The sequence below is a fragment of the Nerophis ophidion genome, linkage group LG23, assembly GCF_033978795.1.
Source record: "Nerophis ophidion isolate RoL-2023_Sa linkage group LG23, RoL_Noph_v1.0, whole genome shotgun sequence".
In the NCBI taxonomy this organism is placed as follows: Eukaryota; Metazoa; Chordata; class Actinopteri; order Syngnathiformes; family Syngnathidae; genus Nerophis; species Nerophis ophidion.
Genome location: NC_084633.1, coordinates 20,674,904 through 20,701,113, shown reverse-complemented (window position 1 = coordinate 20,701,113; position 26,210 = coordinate 20,674,904). Strand labels below are relative to the sequence as shown.

At 42.1% G+C, this 26,210-nt stretch overlaps 1 protein-coding gene across 1 annotated transcript; it reads left to right on the top strand.

The window, feature by feature from the left end:
- The first annotated feature begins 8,650 nt into the window (after positions 1-8,650).
- Positions 8,651-25,065, top strand: narfl (nuclear prelamin A recognition factor-like). The gene is made up of 11 exons (XM_061885202.1): positions 8,651-8,806; positions 10,771-10,866; positions 10,939-11,082; positions 13,601-13,733; positions 15,129-15,251; positions 15,324-15,442; positions 15,845-15,974; positions 16,039-16,111; positions 16,175-16,312; positions 20,798-20,955; positions 24,590-25,065. Exons 1-11 carry the CDS (start codon positions 8,741-8,743, stop codon positions 24,829-24,831), a joined length of 1,422 nt encoding a protein of 473 aa, XP_061741186.1. The 5' UTR covers positions 8,651-8,740; the 3' UTR covers positions 24,832-25,065.
- Positions 25,066-26,210: the final 1,145 nt, after the last annotated feature.

The following is a 26,210-nucleotide window of genomic DNA, read 5'->3' as shown; positions in this document are numbered from 1 at the left end:
AAATTGCTTGAAAATCCACAGTTTGCTGCAATTAACCTGCACCGTTCCTGTAAATATGTGTTTTTAATGAATTCATAATAAATAATGAATACATTCATTTAGAATAATAAAGTAGCCTAAATTATAGTCTAATTAGGTAATTATATTTTAGGTTTATTTATGTCAGTAACGTTTCAATGTCAGCGTGAACGTATTTAGTTCCAACAAAATGACAAAATATAAAATAGATTACTACCTTAGCCGCGGTATAATTTACGACACAAAAGTAAACAACATGTCGCTTTACGGCAGCAAACATGGCGTCTGACTTCAGCGGCGTACTTTGTTTTGGGTTTTTTAAGAAAAAGAAGAAATTTATTTTGAAATAAAAACAATTAAGCTGAAAACATTTTAAATATTTCAGTTGTCGGAAAACAATAACTACATCCAAAACACAAAAAAAGACATAAACTAAAACAATAAATATTGACTTCCGGTTCTCGTTATAAATATCAACATTTACAGACGAGAATCAATAATCAAAATAAGTACAAAAACAGTACAAAACAGTACAAAAACCGTACAAAAATAAAACAGCGCCAGGGGGTTGTAAATTAAAAGTAACTAAAATTAAGTACAATATATACACATACACACACATATACATATATATATATATATATATATACATACATCCATCCATTTCCTACCGTTTATTCCCTTTCGGGGTCGCGGGGGGCGCTGGCGCCTATCTCAGCTACAATCGGGCGGAAGGCGGGGTACACCCTGGACAAGTCGCCACCTCATCGCAGATATATATATATCTTCTTCCGCTTATTCGGGTCGCGAGGGCAGCAGCCTAAGCAGGGAAGCCCAGACTTCCCTCTCCCAAGTCACTTCGTCCAGCTCTTCCCGGGGGATCCCGAGGCGTTCCCAGGCCAGCCGGGAGACATAGTCTTCCCAACGTGTCCTGGGTCTTCCCCGTGGCCTCCTACTCCTCGGACGTGCCCTAAACACCTCCCTAGGGAGGCGTTCGGGTGGCATCCTGACCAGATGCCCGAACCACCTCATCTGGCTCCTCTCCATGTGGAGGAGCAGCGGCTTTAGTCTGAGCTCCTCACCCTATCTCGAGGTGTGGGGAAATTATTCTCTGCATTTGACCCATCCCCTTGATCACCCCCTGCGAGGTGAGGGGAGCAGTGAGCAGCAGCGGTGGGGGCGCCCGGGAATCATTTTTGGTGATTCAACCCCCAATTCCAACCCTTGATGCTGAGTGCCAAGCAGGGAGGTAATGGCTCCCATTTTTATAGTCTTTGGTATGACTCGGCCTGGGTTTGAACTCACAACCTACCGATCTGAGGGCAGACACGACAACTACTAGGCCACTGAGTTGGTCTCTTTCAGTTTTCTGAACTGCAGAGTGAGGTGGATTTGACGTTTGAGTTGAAGATTCGCAGTTTGGTCTTGAGTGATATGTTTTTTGCTTTTCAGATTTTATTTAAGATAATATGAATGTGGTCCTTGCTTTTCCAATTCTGGCACTGGCATCCTCTTCCATTTTAAATTTAAGTTTCAAAAGATCCTTTGAAGGGTATATTCCATTAATCATTTTAAATAATCCACACGTCTTCAGTCATGCGGATACTGTATCGATCCGTTGTGGTGAAGAAGGAGCTGAGCCGGAATGCAAATATCTCCATTTACCGGTCGATCTACATTCCCATCCTCACCTATGGTCATGAGCTTTGGGATATGACCGAAAGGACAAGATCATGGGTACAAGCGGCCCAAATGAGTTTCCTCCGCTGGGTGGCGGGTTTGATTGATGGATTGAAACTTTTATTAGTAGATATTAACCCGTACAATTGGCCACTAAATGGCAACACCCGAATATGTTTTTCAACTTGTTTAAGTAGGGGTCCACGTTAATCAATTCAAGGGTCTCTCCTTTAGAGATATAGTGAGAAGCTCTGTCATCCAGGAGGAGTTTAGAGTAAAGCCGCTGCTCCTCCACATGGAGAGGAACCTGATGAGGTGGTTCGGGCATCTGGTCAGGATGCCACCCGAACGCCTCCCTAGAGATGTGTTTAGGGCACGTCCGACTGGTAGGAGGCCACGGGGAAGACCCAGGACACGTTGGGAAGACTATGTCTCCCGGCTGGCCTGGGAATGCCTCGGGATCCCCTGGGAGGAGCTGGACTAAGTGGCTGGGGAGAGGAGGGTCGGGACTTCTCTGCTTAGGGCATACTTGCCAACCCTCCCGATTTTACCGGGATTCTCCCGAATATCAGTGCCCATCCCGGGCACACATTCTCCCGAATTTCTCCCGGAAACAATATTGGGGGCATGTCTTTAAGGCACTGCCTTTAGCGTCCTCTACAACCTGCCGCCAAGTCCGCTTTTCCTCCGTACAAGCAGCGTGCTGACCCAGTCACATAATGTATGCGACACACATAAGTGAATGCAAGGCATACTTGGTAAACAGCCATACAGGTCACACTGAGGGGGGCCGTATAAACAATTTTAACACTGTTACAAATATGCGCCACACTGTGAACCCACACCAAACAAGAATGACAAACATATTTCGGGAGAACATCCACACCGTAACACCACATAAACACAACAGAACAAATACCCTGAACCCCTTGCTGTACTAACGCTTCCAGGACGCTACGATATTCAACGCCCGCTAACCCCTACACCCCCCTCCCCCCTCCCAACCCTGCCCACCTCAACCTCCTTATGCTCTCTCAGGGAGAGCATGTCCCAAAATCCAAGCTGCTGTTTTAAGGCATGCTAAAAATAAAAAAAATCTGGCAGTGCCCCCCATCTCCCGAATTCGGAGGGCTCAAGGTTGGCAAGTATGGCTTAGGCTGCTGTCCCCGCGACCCGACCTCAGATAAGTGGATGAAAATGTATGGATGGCTGGCATTTTAAATGGTATTTCTTTAATTTGGGGAAGACTTGGGGCTGTAATATATCCTGTCCTTACCTTTGTAAACCATTTCAGGATATATTGTCTATGAACTCCACCAATCCATCCAACGCTTGTCCCGTTTGGGGTTGCTGGAGCCTATCTCAGCTGCGATCGGGCGGAAGGCGGGATACACCCTGGACAAGTCGCCACCTCATCACAGGGCCAACACAGATAGACAGACAACATTCACACACTAGGGACCAGTTAGTGTTGCCAATCAACCTATCCCCAGGTGCATGTCTTTGGAGGTGGGCGGGGCCTATCCCCAGGTGCATGTCTTTGGAGGTGGGAGGAAGCCGGAGTACCCGGAGGGAACCCACGCAGTTACGGGAAGAACATGCAAACTCCACACAGAAAGATCCCGAGATCCAGGATTGAACCGAGGACAACTCAGGACCTTCGTATTGTGAGGCACATGCATGCATTAACCCAGTGTTTTTTAACCACTGTGCCGTGGCACACTAGTGTGCCGTGAGATACAATCTGGTGTGCCGCGGGAGATGGTCAAATTTCACCTATTTGGGTTAAAATATGTTGTAATTATAGTCTGTAAATGATGTGTTGTTGTTGAGTGTCGGTGCTGTCTAGAGCTGTATTTACAGGTTTACTCTGCCATATCAGCTGCTAGCTAATTGCTTTGTAGATGACGGAAACAGCGGGAGGCAGTGTGAAGGTAAAAAAGGTATCTAATGCTTAAACCCAAAATAAACAAAAGGCGAGTGCCTCTAAGGAAAGGCATTGAAGCTTAGGGAAGGCTATGCAGAACGAAACTAAAACTGAACTGACTACTAAGAAAATAAAAACAGAATGCTGGACAACAGCAAAGACTTACTGTGGAGCAAGGACGGCGTCCACAATGTACATCCTTACATGACATGACGATAAACAATGTCCCCACAAAGAAGGATAAAAACAACTGAAATATTCTTGATTGCTGAAACAAAGTGGATGCGAAAATATCGCTCAAAGAAAGACATGACACTGCTACAGGAAATTACCAAAAAAAAGAGAAAAAAGCCACCAAAATAGGAGATCAAGACAAGAAGTAAAACGCTACACACAGGAAGACAGCAAACAACTCAAAATAAGTACACCTACTTTGAGACAAGAGCTATAGTCATGCATGCTTGGTGTAGTGACGACTATGACTGGTTAAATATGGATTAGCAATCACTTCAGGGTGTCGGGTCAGGACAGCAATTATTCATTCAGGTGAGTGCAGGAGAAATAATAGATTGTCCAAGTCCAAATTTGCAGGTTCAATTGTATATTGAGTTGTTCGTTTGCATTTGTGTATGTGTGTGGTTTCCTAAACAAACAAATACAATTATTGTAAATTAACTAAAGTGACCACAATACAATTGAATATAGGCACAAGCATGCAACATGGCTGTTAAATATACATTACTTAGCTGTGTATACACAGTTTACATAAATCCACAGAATTTGAACATCCCAGCCCTAAGTAATGTAATAATTACTAGAATTTAAATAGCATCACAACAATAATTTTAAATTGTCAATTAGGGCTAACAAACATGTCCAATGCTACAAACAGGCCCCAATCAGGGTATGATATTTAGCTAGCAGTTAGCATGTGAACCTGATGCCAAACAGCCATTAGACAACAATAAAACTGACCAAATGAGTTGAAATATAGTTTCAAGCACAAAACAGGTTATATTAAAGTGTATATAAAGTAACTCACTTTGTATTGACGCACACTGTCAATTAAACAAATGACATCGAAGTTCACCTTAACTTTCAGAGCTTGCTGATATAGTGATGTGTTCAATGCCCCCTCCAGTGTCGTAAAAGTGAACTACACTCAAGCAACTCAATGACACAAAAAGAAAACAAGCGTTTCAGATACAGTCTTTTGTACACTTGGTGATGCTTTAAAGTCATATCCAACAATTGCGACGTTTTACTGTCAACTGAGTTGCGTTTTTTAAGGATTTCTGCTGGTGGTGTGCCTTCGCATTTTTTCAACGGGAAAAATGGGCCTTGGCTCAAAAAAAGTGGAAAAACACTACACTAACTCCTCTTCCTTAAGAAGGTCAGTGACTTCACTATAAAAGTGGGTGACATTGTTATCACCAGGAAGGATGAGATCACCTCCCTAGGTTCCATTCTAGAGGCTAATCTTTCCTGTGATAAAATGGCAACCAAGGTGATCAAAAAGGTCAACCAAAGAATGAGATTCCTCTACAGAATCTCCTCTCTGGTCAACAAAAGCACCTTGAGGATTCTAGCGGGAACTCTCATTCAACCCTTCTTCCATTACGCTTGCACCTCCTGGTACCCCAGCACCTCCAAAACCCTCAAATCTAGACTCCAAACATCCCAGAATAAGCTAATCCGGTTACTTTTAGACCTCCACCCCAGATCACACCTCAATCCAACCCACTTCTCCAAAGTGGGCTGGCTCAGGGTGGAGGACAGAGTAAAACAACTTGCACTGAGCCTGGTCTATAAAATCCGCTACACTTCCTTGATACCGAAGTACATGTCAAACTACTTCCTTAACGTAAATGACCGCCATAACCACAACACCAGGGGGAGCTCCACAAACCACATTAAACCCAGATTCCGATCTAACAAAGGTCTTAACTCATTCTCTTTCTATGCCACATCAATGTGGAATGCACTCCCAACAGGTATAAAAGTAAGTGCATCTCTATCTTCCTTCAAAAGCGCTCTAAAACAACACCTCCAGGCAACTTCAACACTTTACTAATACCCTCCTCCATTCACATCCCATCTCCCCGGATTATAAACAACTCAAATGTACTTCTAATGTATATACTTGTTCCTATGCTATGTGAACTCACTATGTTCTCTGCTGGCTGTACATATCCTACTAAATAAGACCTACACTGTTTCAATGTCCACATTTCTCTGTTGATGCAATTGTTGATGACTGAAGTTCTGATATCAACCAAAGCTCCTCATCCCACCCCCCGGATTGTAAATAATGTAAATAATTCAATGTATATACTATGATGATTAACTTGTGTGATGACTGTATTATGCTGATAGTATATATTTGTACCAGGAATTGATTAACGTGGACCCCGACTTAAACAAGTTGAAAAACTTATTGGGGTGTTACCATTTAGTGGTCAATTGTACGGAATATGTACTGTACTGTGCAATCTACTAATAAAAGTATCAATCAATCAATCAATTCCCGCCTTCTGCCCGATTGTAGCTGAGATAGGCACCAGCGCACCCCGCCACCCCCAAGAGAATAAGCGGTAGAAATGGATGTATGGATGGATAACCCCTCTTCCACCATGCCCGGACAATATTATTTCACTAAAACTGCCCTCATATATTTTTTGGAACGTTTTTCAACAAAGAAATTAACATCTTCAATATTAAAATTGAACAGACTAGGGAAAAAATATCAATCAATCAATCAATGTTTACTTATATAGCCCTAAATCACTAGTGTCTCAAAGGGCTGCACAAACCACTACGACATCCTCGGTAGGCCCACATAAGGGCAAGGAAAACTCACACCCAGTGGGACGTCGGTGACAATGATGACTATGAGAACCTTGGAGAGGAGGAAAGCAATGGATGTCGAGCGGGTCTAACATGATACTGTGAAAGTTCAATCCATAATGGATCCAACACAGTCGCGAGAGTCCAGTCCAAAGCGGATCGGACACAGGAGCGAGAGTCCCGCTCACAGCGGAGCCAGCAGGAAACCATCCCAAGCGGAGGCGGATCAGCAGCGCAGAGATGTCCCCAGCCGATACACAGGCAAGCAGTACATGGCCACCGGATCGGACCGGACCCCCTCCACAAGGGAGAGTGGGACATAGAAGAAAAAGAAGAAAAAGAAAAGAAACGGCGGATCAACTGGTCTAAAAAGGGAGTCTATTTAAAGGCTACAGTATACAAATGAGTTTTATATCCATCCATCCGTTTTCTACCGCACCTGTTCAAGAAGTCGCATAATTGGTAATAAGTATTTTATGTCACGATGGGGGTGGGGGGTTGCAGCTTGCTGCGGGGTCGTTCTCCCAGGAAGGCAGACAGACTACTCGGGACATGGCATTTAGGTAAAAACAGGATTTAATTTTAACTAAAAAAAATATACAAACAAAAATCGCTCACAGCTGAGAAACAACTTGGGCTAAAGAAGTGAAGTGAATTATATTTATATAGCGCTTTTTCTCTATTGACTCAAAGCGCTTTACATAGTGAAACCCAATATCTAAGTTACAGTCAAACCAGTGTGGGTGGCACTGGGAGCAGGTGGGTAAAGTGTCTTGCCCAAGGACACAACGGCAGTGACTAGGTTGGCAGAAGCGGGAATCGAACCTGCAACCCTCAAGTTGCTGGCACGGCCACTCTACCAACCGAGCTGAACCGCCCCAGAATAAACAGACTAAGAACATAAATCAAACAAAACTTACTTGGAGTACGAAACTATGGCAAGGCATGAAACAAGTCAGCACAGGGCGACTGACTGGCAAAGACAAGCTTAAATACTGCCTCTGATTAGTGCTCGGGAAGCAGGTGAGCGGGCGTTTTATCCACCAGAGACAGGTGGACAAAATGAGTAACCAAGGAAACCAGAGAAGGGAGTGGAAAAAAACAGGAACTTAAAGAGTCCAAAGGACAAACAGCACATGGCCAAACGAAAACATGATCAACAGACATGACATTTGATTTATTATTGGTTAGCTTCAGAATAACAATGTTATTAAAAAGAATAAGAGACTTATTATACTCTAAAAATGTTGGTCTTACTTAAAAATCAATCAATCAATCAATCAATGTTTATTTATATAGCCCCAAATCACAAATGTCTCAAAGGACTGCACAAATCATTACGACTACAACATCCTCGGAAGAACCCACAAAAGGGCAAGGAAAACTCACACCCAGTGGGCAGGGAGAATTCACATTCAGTGGGACGCCAGCGACAATGCTGACTATGAGAAACCTTGGAGAGGACCTCAGATGTGGGCAACCCCCCCCCTCTAGGGGACCGAAAGCAATGGATGTCGAGCGGGTCCAACATGATACTGTGAAAGTTCAATCCATAGTGGCTCCAACACAGCAAATGCACGCATTTAGTTGTATTCAGTGTTAAAAAATATGATATGGCTCTCACGGAAATACATTTTGAAATATTTGGCTTTCGTGGCTCTCACAGCGGTCAGGTATTGGTGCTATAGTGGTTAGCATAGCTCCCTTCTAAGCAGTTGACCCGGGTTCGATTCCCGGCCAATGCATGGCTGCTGTTAGGGCTTCACGGTGGCAGAGGGGTTAGTGCGTCTGCCTCACAATACGAAGTTCCTGCAGTCCTGGGTTCAAATCCAGGCTCGGGATCTTTCTGTGTGGAGTTTGCATGTTCTCCCCGTGAATGCGTGGGTTCCCTCCGGGTACTCCGGCTTCCTCCCACCTCCAAAGACATGCACCTGGGGATAGGCCCCTCCCACCTCCAAAGACATGCACCTGGGGATAGGTTGATTGGCAACACTAAATGGGCCCTAGTGTGTGAATGTGAGTGTGAATGTTGTCGGTCTATCTGTGTTGGCCCTGTGATGAGGTGGCGACTTGTCCAGGGTGTGCCCCGCCTTCCGCCCGATTGTAGCTGAGATAGGCGCCAGCGCCCCCCGGGACCCCGAAAGGGAATAAGCGGTAGAAAATGGGCTCTCACAGCCAAAAAGGTTCCCGACCCCTGGATCAGTCCCTCAGCTGCAGTACAATTTACGACACAAAAAGTAAACAACGGACCGCTTTACGGCAGCAGACATGGCGTCTCGTTTCAGCGGCGTACTGCAGTTGACCGATCTCGACGATTTCATCACTCCGTCTCAGGTTTTTAACACATGCTCGGACATGTTTTTAGTTGTGTTTTGTGAAACTAATGTGTGTGTGCGAGATAAACACAGCGAAAACTCATATCAGCCGTTATATCGTCGACGTTACTGATCGATCGATAACGTGATGTAAGCCGGGCTTGTTCCTCCTTGACTCTCATGTGAGACAAAGTCATGTTCGGTCACTGACATAAAGATGTTAAGTATTTTCTTTTTTTTTAAGTAAACCTGAACTGTTTGCTTCCTTGCTGGGACGTGCGAGCATCGACTTAACTGCGCCACCAGACGTTGAAGCTTGCTGAGTCATGCAGAGTTAGTTACTTGAATGGATCATTCATTAATAGTCATTTTTATTCTCTTAAAACCGTTTGTGTGTTTCTGTAATAATTAGCCGTGTTATCAATTTAAATGTACTTATTTTCTACCGCATTGTGAAGTCCATCCATCCATCCATTTCCTACCGCTTATTCCCTTTCGGGGTCGCGGGGGGCGCTGGCGCCTATCTCAGCTACAATCGGGCGGAAGGCGGGGTACACCCTGGACAAGTCGCCACCTCATCACAGGGCCAACACAGACAGACAACATTCACACACTAGGGCCAATTTAGTGTTGCCAATCAACCTATCCCCAGGTGCATGTCTTTGGAGGTGGGAGGGGCCTATCCCCAGGTGCATGTCTTTGGAGGTGGGGGGAAGCCGGAGTACCCGGAGGGAACCCACGCATTCACGGGGAGAACATGCAAACTCCACACAAAGATCCCGAGCCTGGATTTGAACCCAGGACTGCAGGAACTTCGCATTGTGAGGCAGACGCACTAACCCCTCTGCCACCGTGAAGCCCGTATTGTGAAGTGTGAAAGGAATTATATTTATATAGCGCTTTTCTCCAGTGACTCAAAGGACTTTACATAGTGAAACCCAATATCTAAGTTCCATTTAAAACAGTGTGGGTGGCACTGGGAGCAGGTGGGTAAAGTGTCTTGCCCAAGGACACGACGTCAGTGACTAGGATAGTGGAAGTGGGAATTGATCCTGGAACCCTCATGTTGCTGGCACGGCTATTCTACCAACCGAGCTATGCCGCCTCCACCCCGTTGCGTTGGTCTCTTTCTTTCTTTAGTTTATTTTTGAACTTATTTCACTTTACATCATGTACGAAAAGGAGTGGGATTAAAGGCCTACTGAAATGAGATTTTCTTATTTAAACGGGGATAGCAGCTCCATTCTATGTGTCATACTTGATCTTTTTGCGATATTGCCATATTTTTCCTGAAAGGATTTAGTAGAGAACATCCACAATAACGTTCGCATCTTTTGGTCGCTAATAAAAAAGCCTTGCCTGTACCGGAAGTAGCAGACGATGTGCGCGTGACATCACGGGTTGTGGAGCTCCTCACATCTGAACATTGTTTACAATCATGGCCACCAGCGGTGAGAGCGATTCGGACAGAGAAAGCGACGATTTCCCCATTAATTTGAGCGGGGATGAAAGATTCGGGGATGAGGAAAGTGGGAGTGAAGGACTAAAAAAAAGAAATACCATACAGTGGGAGACATTCAGATGTTATTAGACAAATTTACTAGGATATTTCTGGAAAATCCCTTATCTGTTTATTGTGTTACTAGTGTTTTAGTGAGATTATATGGTCGTACCTGTACAACCTGAAGGTCGGCCCCGCGCCTTTCTTCAGCACCAGTCGACGGGTGGAGGCGCTAAAAAAAAAAAAAAAAAGGCGACGGCTCCAGGCGACAGCAGTGTGAGCGATTCAGATGTTATTAGACACATTTACTAGGATAATTCTGGAAAATCCCTTATCTGCTTATTGTGTTACTAGTGTTTTAGTGAGATTATAAAGTCATACCTGAAAGTCGGAGGGGTGCGGTGAAGGCCAGTGTCTCTCAGAGAAGCCAATGGAGGAGCCAATAAGATGCTCTGATACTATATTTTTGTTCTGTTTTGCAGGAATGTGTCAAACCTGTCAAAGTGGAAAAGAAACAAGGCAAATCTGTGGCCAAAATCCAGATAGAAGATGATGGCAGCTATGTACAAATTAACCAAGTGAGTTGACCTTGGTTGTAGTACACAATCATGCTTTTTGAGCGGTGCTATGACGTACATTTTTGCTCCAAGGAGGGCCAGAAACAGAAGCTGGAGAAGGCAAAGATCACCCTGAACGACTGCTTGGCCTGCAGCGGCTGTATCACCTCGGCCGAGAGCGTCCTCATCACGCAGCAAAGCCACGAGGAGCTCTTCAAAGTGCTGCGCAACAACAAAGTGGGTTTTGTGTGTTTGTATCACGTCCGTGCGTAGTTACTGTACACCGGGGTGTCCAAACTTTTTCCACTGAGGGCCGTACACTGAAAAAGCAAGCGGGGGCCATTTATTTGAAAAACCAATACAATATATGAATACAAAAGATACATTTAGGCCTCCACTCAGGCTTGATCCCGGGGACTCCAAAGGGTTTTGGTAAAAATAAAATGTTAAAAATGTGTCATTATTCAGTATTATTATTCAAGTTTTAAATCTCGAGATCAGGGGTCACCAAGGCGGGCACCAGGTCGCCCGTAAGGACCAGATGAGTCGCCCGCTGGCCTGTTCTAAAAATAGCTCAAATAGCAGCACTTACCAGTGAGCTGCCTCTATTTTTTAAATTGTATTTATTTACTAGCAAGCTGGTCTCGCTTTGCTCAACATTTTAATTCTAAGAGAGACAAAACTCAAATAGAATTTGAAAATCCAAGAAAATATTTTAAAGACTTGGTCTTCACTTGTTTAAATAAATTCATTTATTTTTTTTACTTTGCTTCTTATAACTTTCAGAAAGACAATTTTAGAGAAAAAAATACAACTTTAAAAATGATTTTATGATTTTCAAACACATATACCTTTTTACCTTTTAAATTCCTTCCTCTTCTTTCCTGACAATTTAAATCAATGTTCAAGTATTTTTTTTTTTATTGCAAAGAATAATTAATACATTTTAATGTAATTCTTCATTTTAGCTTCTGTTTTTTCGACGAAGAATATTTGTGAAATATTTCCTCAAACTAATTATGATTAAAATTAAAAAAAAATATTCTGGCAAATCTTGGAAATCTTTAGAATCAAATGTAAATCTTATTTCAAAGTCTTTTGAATTTATTAAAAAAATTTTGTTCCGGAAATTCTAGAAGAAATAATGATTTGTCTTTGTTAGAAATATAGCTTGGTCCAATTTGTTATATATTCTAACAAAACATGTCATCGAAATTCTAAAATTATTTTTAATTCGGAAAAATTACTAATGATTTTCCATAAATTATTTTTTTAATTTTTTCAAAAAGATACGAATTATTTAGTTTTTGTCTTCTTTTTTCCGGTCGAATTTTGAATTTTAAAGAGTCGGAATTGAAGATAAACTATGTTTCAAAATTAAATTTTCATTTTTTTCCCCGTTTACTCCTCTTTTAAACCATTCAATTGTGTTTTTTTCATCATTTATTCTCCACAAAAAACCTTCCGTAAAAGGAAAAAAAAATGTACGACGGAATGACAGAATACCCAATTTTTTATATATATGTAGATTTATTTATTAAAGGTAAATTGAGCAAATTGGCTATTTCTGGCAATTTATTGAAGTGTGTATCAAACTGGTAGCCCTTCGCATTAATCAGTACCCAAGAAGTAGCTCTTGCTTTCAAAAAGGTTGCTGACTCCTGCTTTAAATCAACATTAGGTTTCATCCATCCATCCATTTTCTGCCGCTTATTCCCGTTCGGGGTCGCGGGGGGCGCTGGCGCCTATCTCAGCTACAATCGGGCGGAAGGCGGGGTACACCCTGGACAAGTCGCCACCTCATCGCAGGGCCAACACAGATAGACAGACAACATTCACACACTAGGGCCAATTTAGTGTTGCCAATCAACCTATCCCCAGGTGCATGTCTTTGGAGGTGGGAGGAAGCCGGAGTACCCGGAGGGAACCCACGCATTCACGGGGAGAACATGCAAACTCCACACAGAAAGATCAACATTAGGTCTATCTGTCAATATGACTTTTTTAAATTTTTAAGTTGTATGCTCTTTTTGTCAAAGAAAACAATGTTTTTTTATGGAGGAAAAAAACCCCACAAAATATGCAGTATTTTCACCCAATACAATTTTTAAGTAGAATATTTGAGATTATATAATAATTGGAGCTGTAAAAAAGGTCAAAAACTCATAACACCATTGATTTTAATTCACTATTATTTTTTGTGCAATGACACTTAAAAAACAAAGCACACTGGTCCAAAACGGTCCTACTCATTACATTGTTAAAAAAAAAAATTATATATATATATTTTTTTTACTGTTTACTTTTAACACAACGGTCTCGAGATCAACCTCAAATCTGTTCGTCAATTATACGTTTTTTTGTTGTTAATGTTTTTTGTTTGTTCGTTTTAGGCTATTCTTTAAAAAAACAGCTCAGTTTTTTATACGGCAAACACAAAATATCCAACATTTGCCCCACAAAAATATCTCAAAGTGGAATATTTAATGTGACGTAATTGGAGCCTCGAAAAGGTCAATAATGTATAACGACATTGATTTTGATTCGCTTATTATTTTTTTAAAGAAAGAAACCGCCTGCATGGCAGCTTTGTGTTATTAGAGTAAACATTGCAGAATGTTACATTTTACATTTGCTCTTTTATACCACTTTTTATATTTTCATTTTTTTCAAACTTATTTTTCAAATGTGCCGTGGGGCCGTTAAAAAAATGTCCTTCGGACACCCCTGCTGTACTGACATGCTCCTACCACAGGTGAGCGAGGTGGAGAAGAAGGTGGTGGTGGTGGTGTCGGTTTCGCCGCAGTCCAGAGCCTCCCTCGCCGCGTTCTACGGCCTGAGCAGCGGCGACGCCGGGAGGAGACTCACCTCTTTCTTCAAAGGCCTTGGTGAGTCTTTCAACACTTGGGATTTTGCAGCAGATTTCTTCTCTAAAAAACACAGCACTTGTGTCATAACAGTTATTTTGACATCAGTGATTCTATTCCCTTAGATGATTCATTTTGATTCACCATATTGCCAAAAGTATTTGGCCACCTGCCTTGACTCACATATGAACTTGAAGTGCCATAGGGTTCAATATGATCTGGGTCCACCCTTTTGCCGCTATTACAGCTTCAACCCTTTTGGAAGGGCTGTCCACAAGGTTGCAGAGTATGTTTATAGCAATTTTCCACCATTCTTCCAAAAGCGCAACTGATGTTGGTGGAGAACGCCTGGCTCTCAAAGGTGTTCTATTGGGTTCAGGTCAGGACTCTGGGCAGGCCAGTCAAGTTCAATCAATCAATGTTTATTTACATAGCCCCAAATCACAAATGTCTCAAAGGACTGCACAAATCATTACGACTACAACATCCTCGGAAGAACCCACAAAAGGGCAAGGAGAACTCACACCCAGTGGGCAGGGAGAATTCACATCCAGTGGGACGCCAGTGACAATGCTGACTTTGAGAAACCTTGGAGAGGACCTCAGATGTGGGCAACCCCCCCCTCTAGGGGACCGAAAGCAATGGATGTCGAGCGGGTCTAACATGATACTGTGAAAGTTCAATCCATAGTGGCTCCAACACAGCCGCGAGAGTTCAGTTCAAAGCGGATCTAAGACAGCAGCGAGAGTCCCGTCCACAGGAAACCATCTCAAGCGGAGGCGGATCAGCAGTGTAGAGATGTCCCCAACCGATACAGGCAAGCGGTTAGCTTCAGAATAACAATGTTATTACAAAGAATAAGAGAGCTATTATAATCTAGAAATGTTGGTCTTACTTAAAAATGCAGGCGTTTAGTTTTGTTCAGTGTTTGAAAAAATATTATCCGGCTCTTGCGGAAATACATTTGAAAGTATTTGGATTCTTGGCTCTCTCAGCCAAAAAGGTTCCCGACCCCTGCACTACGCGCTTCAGCATCCACTGACCCCTCTCTGTCAGTTTACCTGGCCTACCACTTGGTGGCTGAGTTGCTGTTGTTCCCAAACTCTTCACTTTTCTTCTAATAAAGCAGACAGTTGACTTTGGAATATTTAGGAGCGAGGATATTTCACAACTGGATTTGTTGCACAGGTGGCATCCTGTGACAGTTCCACGCTGGAAATCACTGAGAGCGGCCCCTTCTTTCACACATTTGTAGAAACAGTCTCCATGCTTAAGTGCTTGATTTTATACACCTGTGGCCGGCCCACCTGACTAGGACATTTGGATGGGTGACCAAATACTTTTGGCAATAGAGTGTATCTACCTGAAGTCCCCAGGTGGTGTATTTCAATGGAGGGCCGGACTCTTGCTTCGCAGGTGTTCACTACGTGTTCGACACGAGCTTCAGTCGGACCTTCAGCCTGCTGGAGAGCCAGCGAGAGTTCGTGGAGCGCTTTCAGAAGAACAAAGCCCTGCCCATGTTGACGTCAGCATGTCCAGGTGAGGCCTCTAAAAGACACAAACCTCTCTGGTCAACATTGGAATGGTCCAGGCTTGGTGTGTTTGGCTAAGGTTGGATCTGCTACGCGGAGAAGACACATGGCGACTTTGTCCTTCCTTACATCAGCACCACTCGCTCCCCTCAGCAGATGATGGGTTCGCTGGTCAAAGGCTACTTTGCAGAACAACAAGTAGGAATACAGATCTACTTCTATACCAGGCCTGGGCAATTATTTTGACTCGGGGGGGCACATTTAGAGAAAAAAATGTGTCTAGGGACACTAATACAAAACTTCACAATAATGTCTGATTGAATGCTAAAAACGTGACAGACCGCCTTAAAAAACGTAATGGAATTTTACATTTTTTCTATGAAGGATAAAACACTGAATATTGACAAAAATATGAATGTCACACCCCCTTTTAATGAATGTCACACCCCCTTTTAATGAATGTCACACCCCCTTTCGATTGACATATTTTACAATCAAGTAAAACGCAAAAAAAATTCAACAAACAGTGAAATATAAAACAAAAGGTACAAAATAAACCCACCTACAATCTGATATATCCATACTTGCCAACCTTGTCAGGGTCTGAGTCCGCAGCAGATCTACCACGTGGCAGTGATGCCCTGTTTCGATAAGAAACTGGAGGCGTCCAGGTCAGACTTCTACTTAAACGACGCTGAGAGCAGAGAAGTGGACTGCGTCATCACGTCTGGTACTGGTCTTATCTCAGCACTGTTTGTGTTACGTGAATGTGAAACATCATTTCGCCATCATAGGTGAAGTCCAGAGAATGCTCGAAGAGGAAAATGTGTCTCTCAGTGACGTCCAGGCTGCGCCTTTAGATACAATGTAAGTTCAGGTGGTGTGTTTTGAACTAGATGGTGCAGCCTGTCAGCTTTACCTCATGTCCAGGTTCAGTAGCGTGAGAGACGACGAGTTCCTGAGCCACGCCGGGAGCGGCTCAGGTGGGTACCTTCATCACGTCTTCACCTACGCTGCCAAGCAAATATTTGGCGAGGAGGTCAAGGAACTCACTTATAAGAGTCTCAGGTGGGCCTTTTTTTTTAATTTTATTTTTTAAATAATACAGTCGTGGTCAAAAGTTAACATACACTCAGGGTTTCCCACAGCACTTTGTTGCTAAGGCAGCCACCTTCACAACAAAGAACCACCGCCTAAACTAAAGTCTTAACAAGCTGCTCAGTTTAGTTCTGCCTCTGTCAATACGTCCATGCAGCACCCAGCATTGTCCCACCCACACAACCATCTGATTGGTTACACGCAGAGCGGTAACAGCCAATCAGCAGAGAGTATTCCGAACGCGTGGAGTCAGAGAGGAGCGACAGTGGACTGAGCAGAAAGTTGTTTAGCAGGTGAGCATAATGCAGCGGACTCTCCCCAAATTATAATAAACACCTCCCAGTCAACTACTAGTAACATCAATATTAGCCCGTTGACGTTCTAGAAATATAAGCGGCGGCTCAGCTTGCTAGCAGTCCTTTAGGTGAAGGCTAATTAGCTTTTAGCTTAACGTTAGCTAATTTTGCAGTGTGTGTGTTACGGACAGCAAAGCCCTGTCTGTCAGAGAAAGACAAGCGTTATTGACCTACAGTTAAAAATGAAGTTATTTCAATTTACCTTTTTCTGTATTAATTGAGCTGTGTTGAAACAGCAAAAAAGGACATTATGTTAAATGAAAAGTTGTTGTCTCTTATAGTTGATATAATAATGTAAGTGCATCATAAAGCCTACATAAACTCCATGGTGTTCAGGGATGAATAGTCTATCCTATTGCTATTGTACTTTTTTTTAAGTATTGTAGCAGTCTAGTTTTGAATGGCAGGGTCCCTGCTATCACATGTTGATAAAAATATATTTACATAATAAAAATCAACTACAGGCTTCCCAAATGCTGTAATAAATTAAGCATATGTCAGCATGTGGCCCCACTTGCAACTCTTTTTTTTTTTTTCAAACTCTTATTACAAATGCTTATTTGAGTCATTAATTTGACTTAGTCATTATTTTGTTTTAGTAAATCAATATTTACTAAGTCAAAACAATGACATACCTAGTATCTCAGGTAACTAGGACTGTTTTGTTTTTACTTTACGGAAAACATATCGAGATATATCACGCGACGAAGCCGGCCTACTTCACCACAGTCTTTTGATTGATTGATTGATTGATTGAAACTTTTATTAGTAAATTGCACAGTACAGTACATATTCCGTATAATTGACCACTAAATGGTAACACCCCAATTAAGTTTTTCAACTTGTTTAAGTTCACGTTATTCAATTCTGTAGTCTATTGCCCTCCCGGGTGACACCCCCTTTCCCCTGGAGAGACACCACCTTAACTAACACATTTTCTGGGGGAAACACTGTACACTTGTGAAGGACTGTCAGGTTCAAACACCGATGACATCTATTAAACAGACAAGAAGCAAGGAATTAAACAGAGACAGGATTCAATTTAGCTCAATGAGGAGAGCGCGTACACCTGTACAGTGTCGTCCCACGCTCTGACGAAAGGATTGCACGCCTTCTCTTTTATTTAGACTTTCCCTGATCGCATGGCAACAGCCGCTTCTAAGGGGAAAGGGGGTCGTAAACAGCCGTTGCCCTCGGTCACAAAAGGGTTCAAAGAAAAGGTGCCTAACCTCTCCGCTTTGTAGATCTCGGGTCAAGACAAGATCGTCCTTTGGATCTCAAGAGATCAAAGAAACAGACACCTTCATGTCGCTTCCCATCGTACACGGTGGAGTTTTACAAGTCTTTTCCGTTTTTCAAGATGTCGCATTAATGGTAGGAAGTATTATATTTATTATTGGTTAACTTTTAGAATAATGTTATTAAAAAGAATAAAAGACTTATTATACTCAAAAAATGTTGGTTTTACTTAAAAATGCACGCATTTAGTTGTATTCAGTGTTAAAAAATATGATATGGCTCTCACGGAAATACATTTTGAAATATTTGGCTTTCATGGCTCTCTCAGCCAAAAAGGTTCCCGACCCCTGCTCTAACCACTGGGCCACTGAGTAGGTAACATGATCAATGATAACTTTTTCTAATACAAAAATAGCAACAACGAAAAACAAAAAAACAATAACTAGGAGTTTACATAATAATGTTCATACCAAAAATATGGATGGCTTTTGGTAGCCGACCACAATCTTCTGGCAAGTTGAGTTTTTGACCACTCCTCTTGACAAAATTGGTGCAGTTCAGCTAAATGTGTTGGTTTTCTGACCTGGACTTGTTTCTTCAGCATTGTCCAAACGTTTAAGTCAGAACTTTCTAAGACCTAAATTCTAGCCTGATTTAGCCATTCCTTTACCACTTTTGAAATGTGTTTGGGGTCATTGTCCTGTTGGAACACCCAAATGTGCCCAAGACCCAACCTCCGGGCTGAGAATTTTAGGTTGTCCTGAAGAATTTGGAGGTAGTCCTCCTTTTTCATTGTCCCATTTACTCTCTGTAAAGCAGCAGTTCCATTGGCAGCGAAACAGGCCCAGAGCATAATACTACCACCACCATGCTTGACGGTAGGTTTTGTGTGCCTCACCTTTTCTCCTCCAAACATATTGAAGTGAATTATATTTATATAGCGCTTTTCTCTAGTGACTCAAAGCACTTTACATAGTGAAACCCAATATCTAAGTTACATTTAAAGCAGTGTGGGTGGCACTGGGAGCAGGTGGGTAAAGTGTCTTGCCCAAGGACACAACAGCAGTGACTAGGATGGCGGAAGCGGGGATCGAACCTGGAACCCTCAAGTTCAACCGAGCTATACCGCCTGTCTCTCTTCACTTTCTATAAACTACTTGGACATCACTAACTCTCACAATCGGTGATAGGGGGCGCAGGTGCCTATCTCAGCTAGGGCAGAAGGCGGTGTACACCCTGGACAAGTCGCCACCTCATGGCAGGGCCATAGTATATTATTATATAATATATACAATATAACCATGTACACTATTACAGTATGTGTGACAGCCACAGCATAAAATAAAGAGTAAATCCAGCAGAAAATATACATTATAAACAAAGAGAAGTAGCTAACATAAATTATTGATTAATTAACAAATTAATGGTAAATATTACAAACTATATTGCTGGGTATTGTGGCCAAGTAGCTCCATTTTGGTTTCATCTGACCACAGAAGGTCTTATCTTTGTCCGTGTGATGTCAGATGAACCAAAATGGAGCTGCTTGGCCACAATACCCAGCAAACATGTTAAAGGAATGACTAAATCAGGCGAGAATGAAGGTTTTAGAATGGCCTTCCCAACAAAGTCCTGACTTAAACGTGTATGCTGAAGAAATAATAATTAACAATTATAGTAATAATAACACATTTAATGCATGTTTTTTGCAATTATTTTCACATTTACACCAACATTCCAGAAAATAGTATGCATTGATTAAAAAAAAAATAACAATAATGACAACATCCACTATAACAACATCCGTCCTGCTGGCTCCACTCTGGACGGGACTCTCGCTATTAAATTGGATCCATTTTGGACTGGACTCTCACGGTTATGTTAGATTCACTATGGACTGGACTTCCACAATATAATAAATAAATAAATAAATGGGTTGTACTTGTATAGCGCTTTTCTACCTTCAAGGTACTCAAAGCGCTTTGACACTACTTCCTCATTTACCCATTCACACACACATTCACACACTGATGGAGGGAGCTGCCATGCAAGGCGCTAACCAGCACCCATCAGGAGCAAGGGTGAAGTGTCTTGCTCAGGACACAACGGACGTGACGAGGATGGTACTATTGGGAGGTTTTCGAACCAGGGATCCTCGGGTTGCGCACGGCCACTCTCCCACTGCACCACGCCGTCAAGAGTTGTGATATAAACAACTTTAACACTCCTACAAACATGCGCCACACTGTGAACCGACACCAAACAATATCATGTTAGACACCAAACAATATCATGTTAGATCCGCTCGACATCCATTGCTTTCCGTCCCCTAGGGGGTTTGGATTGCCCACTAATGTGGTCCTCTCCAAGGTTTCTCATAGTCATCACGGTCGAGGTCCCACTGGGGTGAGTTTTTCCTTGCCCTTATGTGGGCTCTACCGAGGATATCGTTGTGGTTTGTGCAGCCCTTTGAGACACTTGTGATTTAGGGCTATATAAATAAACATTGATTGATTAATTGATTGTCAGAAAGCCAACACATTTAGCTGAACTGCACCAATTTTGTGGTCAAAAACTCAATCAGAAGCTTGTAGATGGCTACCAAAAGCGCCTTCTTGCAGTGAAACTTGCCAAATATTAACATTGCTGTATGTATAATTTTGACCCTCACATTTTCAGTAGACCCATAATAAATTCATAAAAGAACAAAACTTCATGAATGTTATTTGGGACCAACAAGTATGTGCTCCCATCACAAAAAACTAAATAGTTGTAGAAATGATTGGAGTGTATGTCAACTTTTGACCACGACTGTAAATAAAGTCGTCTTTGAGCTTATTCTTCCATGCTCTTTCTTCAGGAACAAGGACTTCCAGGAGGTTACGTTGGAGAAGGACGGCGCAGTTGTTCTGAGTTTCGCTTCCACGTACGGCTTTCGCAACATCCAGAATCTGGTGCAGAAACTCAAAAGGGGAAAGTCGCCGTACCACTTTGTGGAGGTCATGGCCTGTCCCTCAGGTAGGAATGTTGCACGCTACACAAAACCTTCCCTTCCACTTGGCAATAATGCTACGCTAAACAGTAGAGGGAATCAGTATTGGGCGGTATAGCTCGGTTGGCAGAGCGGCCGTGCCAGCAACTTGAGGGTTCCAGGTTCGATTCCCGCTTCCGCCATCCTAGTCACTGCCGTTGTGTCCTTGGGCAAGACACTTTACCCACCTGCTCCCAGTGCCACCCACACTGCTTTAAATGGAACTCAGATATTGGGTTTCACTATGTAAAAGTACTTTGAGTCACTAGAGAAAAGCGCTATATAAAAATAATTCACCTCACTACTCAAACACGATTTTCCATTCAAACCGCCATCATGGTCACTGGCGTTGTGTCCTTGGGCAAGACACTTTACCCACCTGCTCCCAGTGCCACCCACGCTGCTTTAAATGGAACTCAGATATTGGGTTTCACTATGTAAAAGCGCTTTGAGTCACTAGAGAAAAGCGCTATATAAATATCATTCACTTCACAGTATTGCTGAATTTGTATGTTTACCTTCTGAAAAATGACGGAGGCAGACAGAAAAATCAACAATAAAACCTTAACAGTTGCACGTTTGTATTTGATCCCCAAGCAAAACGTAACTTCCAGGTGTGCGTCTTCTCTAATGCTTTTGAGGCTGTCGCTTGGCAATTCAGTTTCAGTTCCTCCAGAGCAGGAATGTCAAAGTGGTTTACAGTGAGGGCCACAAGGCTGCTTGTTACAGAACATAATGTATGAATTTGCCTACGGATTTCATTAATAATTATACAAATTGTTTTAAGTAGACAGTAAAAACTTTACATTTACAATTTTTTTTTTACTGTAAAATATATTGTCATTTTTTTACATTTTTCGGTAAATGGAAAAACAGTGCCACTGTTTTTGGAGTTGTGTTTTTTTTTTTTTACATAAAAATATTGCAGCTTTTCCATTATACCGTTCATGGAAAAACAGTACAAGTTATTTTTTTTATTCTGGCAACTCGGGTTGTACGGTATATCGGTATTAGTGTAGTAACGCGATACTAATGAATCATATTCGGTACTATACCGCCTCTGAAAAGTACCCGCGCCCCTGTCGTCGTCACATTGTGTCATTGCTGGTTTTACGAGCAGAGGAGCATGTTTGGCAGCGCACAATCACTGAGTACTTACAAGCAGAGAGTGTGTAGACAGAAAAGGGAGAACGGACCCATTTTGGCTTAAAAAGTCAAGACAAAGGTGAAGTTATAACACTGAAATGCCCTCAGGAAGATGTGCTTTAAGACATTTAAATACCGGCCCCAGTCGACAGTGTTTTAGCTACTTCTAAATCGCTAATCCTTGTCTCCGTGTTGACAAATAAAGTAAGTTTCTTACAAGGAATAGCTAAATATGCTTCACTACACACCGTAGCTCACCGGCGTCACAATGTAAACAAACGCCATGGGTGGATCAACACCTGACATCCACTGTAATGATACCATAGACAGGAGTGTATTGAGTCGAAACTACTATGATTATGTCCATATTTTTCTTCTTTTGTTTTTTTTTAAATGTATATTATGTTTATAAACTGGGGAAATATGTCCCTGGACACATGAGGACTTTGAATATGACCAATATGTATCATCCTGTAACTACTTGGTATCGGATCGATACCCAAATGTGTGGTATCATCCAAAACTAATGTCAAGTATTAAACAGAAGAATAAGTGATTATTACATTTGAACAGAAGTGTAGATAGAACATGTTAAAAGAGAAAGTAAGCAGATATTAACAGTAAATGAACAAGTAGATTAATAATCCATTTTTACAGTTTGTCCTTAATAATAGGTGTATAAATGACACAATATGTTACTGCAGACTAATTAGGAGCCTTTGTTTGTTTACTTACTACTAAAAGACAAGTTGTGTAGTATGTTCACTATTTTATTTAAGGACAAACTTGCAATAATAAACATATGTTTCATGTACCCTAAGAATTTTTTTTAAAATACAGACAATAATGCATTTTTTTGTGGTTCCCTTTATTTAAAGTATCAAAAATGATTTTGGTACCGGTACTAAAATTAGTATCGGGACAACAACTGGCAACTTTCCTGCTAGTTTTTCTGCCGTAAAAACAAAACGTATCACCTTTCCATTTACAGTAATACACCATTAAAAACAACAACCGTAGAATTTACAGTAGAAAAACTGGCAGCTCAGTCAATTTTAACGCAAAAAAACGGTACAATTTTTTTTTCCCCATTTATAGAAATACATCTTTTTTCATCCTGCACTACCATGAGATAATGCAACAACATTTCGTTCTGATCTGTACTGTAAAGTTCAAATTTGAATGACAATAAATATGAAGTCTAAATCTAAATATGCTGCAAAAAAGAACAACAGAAAAATGTATTGTCATTTTTTATTAATTTGATGGGTAGTTTGCTGTAAAGTTAAGTATTTTTATTTACACAAAAACATGTTTGGAAAGCCTTGAGTTTGACACATGCTCTATGGGATTATGGGAGTAGGATGTATATACTGTATTTACTTTTATTGCCGTCGGGGAGCTAATTATTTTAAAACCTCTTCTCACTCCGGCGCTTACCAAAGGCATGCGGTAAATTTAGGCCTGCGCTTATAAATTTGAGTGTGATGTAAGGATACCATCATGAAAAGCACATTTAATAAAGAAGTTATTATGGTCTTACCTTTATTTATAAGTAAAGTCCGTGCACAGCTCCTTCTGATCAAAAGCATCGATAACTTGTTTATAGAAGTCTTCCTTATCTTTCTTCAGTTTTAAAAGTCTGTCTGTCTCGATGGAAATCTACCTTTATTACCTCCTGCTTAGAGTGAAAGTCCAGTTTAGAAAACAGTTTCATTTTAGATATGTAATCCTCCATGTTAAAAGTGCAAGCGAGAGGAAAAAATAAAGGATCGCTGCTCACTCTTGCTGCTTGTTGTCACTTCTTCTGCAGCCGAGTAGTCGCAAGAAGGATCACTAGCGCCCTCTACCACCAGGAGGCGGGAGTCATTTAATGACTCATATTTGACACACGCAGCTACGGTATAGTAATACAACATAGCTGCTTACTGTTCTTTTTAGCATATTCAATAGCTTGGACCTTAAATCCTACTGAATAGCTCTTAATCTTCTTCCCTTTATGCGATTTCAAAATATTGAAATCAGCCTCCTCCATTTTGAAAATGATGTCAGGTGAAGTGTCACTCGTGACGTGACGAGTTTGACCCGGTGGAAATTCTAGGCATATGCTAATTATTTGGCGAAACTAGTTTGACCCGGCGGAAATTCTAGACGTGCGCTAATAAAAATAATATTTTGCAAAACGAGTTTGACCCGGCGTTAATCCTGATAATACTAAGCATGCGCTAATCATTTTGCAAAACGACTTTGACCCGGCAGTAATTCTAGTCAGGTGCATACTATATACCCGGCGGCAATTCAAGAAAATACGGTATATATTTTTTTTTTACTTGAGCCACTCCTTGACGCCTCTAAGGATATTTTTTCAAAACAGGATCGTATTGCAATACCTTCATTGTAATCTTACATTCAACTTAACGGTCACACGGAGCATCACGTTATGGACTCACCCTCAACTGTCGACTAATCCCGCAGGGTGCCTCAACGGAGGCGGGCAGGTGAAGCCGTCCCCGGGTCAAAACCCAAAGGAGTTCCTCCAGAAAGTGGAGGAGCTTTACATGGCGGAACAAGCCCAAGCGCCGGAGGAGGATTGTCGCGTGTCCGAGCTGTACCAGTCCTGGCTGCTCAGCGTGGGCGAGGAGCGCGCCAAAGAGCTGCTGCACACGCGCTACCACGCCGTGGAGAAGATGACCAACGGGCTCACGATGAAGTGGTGATGACTGACAGCCTTCTAGGGACGGCGTGGCTCAGTCGGTAGAGTGGCCGTCCCGGCATCCTGAAGGTTCTGATCCCCGGCTTCAGTCATCCTAGTCGGAGATGAGATGCAAATGCCAGTTTCAGTTATGTACATCATTCCTTTTTAAATGTGACACTTGAAGTCATTTGGAAATAGTTCATGTAATCATTGTACAAATATATTTTCAACAAATAAAACCAAAAGTTTTTAATTGCCCAATGTGTTTGTCTTACCCGGTGAGGTACTGCAGGGTCCACATCGAAGGCATGTTTACTCTGCTCCTCAATCACCAAGTACTTGTCCTCCAGGATGGACATCACCTTTACCTTCGTAGCGTGAGTCCCACGCTCTGATACAGCGTAAGTTCAATGGCGCAAAGCTCGGGAAACATATTGCAACTAGTGTACCTAAGGACATTACCACCTGTAAAATACTTAAAGGGGAACATTATCAGCAGACCTATGTAAGCGTCAATATATACCTTGATGGTGCAGAAAAAAGACCATGTATTTTTTTAACCGATTTCCGAACTCTAAATGGGTGAATTTTGGCGAATTAAACGCCTTTCTGTTTATCGCGCTGGAGGCGATGACGTCAGAATGTGACGTCACCGAGGACACACCCACCATTTTCATTTTCAACACATTACAAACACCGGGTCTCAGCTCTGTTATTTTAATTTTTTTGAATATTTTTTGGAACCTTGGAGACATCATGCCTGGTGGGTGTGTTGTCGGAGGGTGTAACAACACTAACAGGGAGGGATTCAAGTTGCACCACTGGCAAGAAATCTGCCGCCAGACCCCCATTGAATGTACCAGAGTGTCTCCACATTTGACCGGCGATGCTAAGGCAGACATGGCACAGAGATGTATGGATAACCTGTAGATGCATTTGCAACGATACTCAACGAAATCACAAAGGTGAGTTTTGTTGATGTTGACTGCCAGCTAATCGATGCTAACATGCTACGCTAATTGATGCTAACATGCTATTTACCGGCGGTGCTAAAGCAGACATGGCACAGAGATGTTTGGATAACCTGCAGATGCATTTGCAACAATATTACGTTTCCTTCCACCCACATTTAATGCGAAACAAACACTTACCAATCGACGGATTTAAGTTGCTCCAGTGTCAAAAGATGCGAAAGTCCTGATCGTTTGGTCCGCACATTTTACCGGCCATGCTAACGCAGCTATTCGGCCATGCTATGGCTATGAATAGCGTCAATAGCTATTCGCTCAATAGCTTCAGTTTCTTCTTCAATACTTTCATACTCCAACCATCTGTTTCAATACATGCGTAATCTGTTGAATCGCTTAAGTCGCTGAAATCCGAGTTTGAATCCGAGCTAAT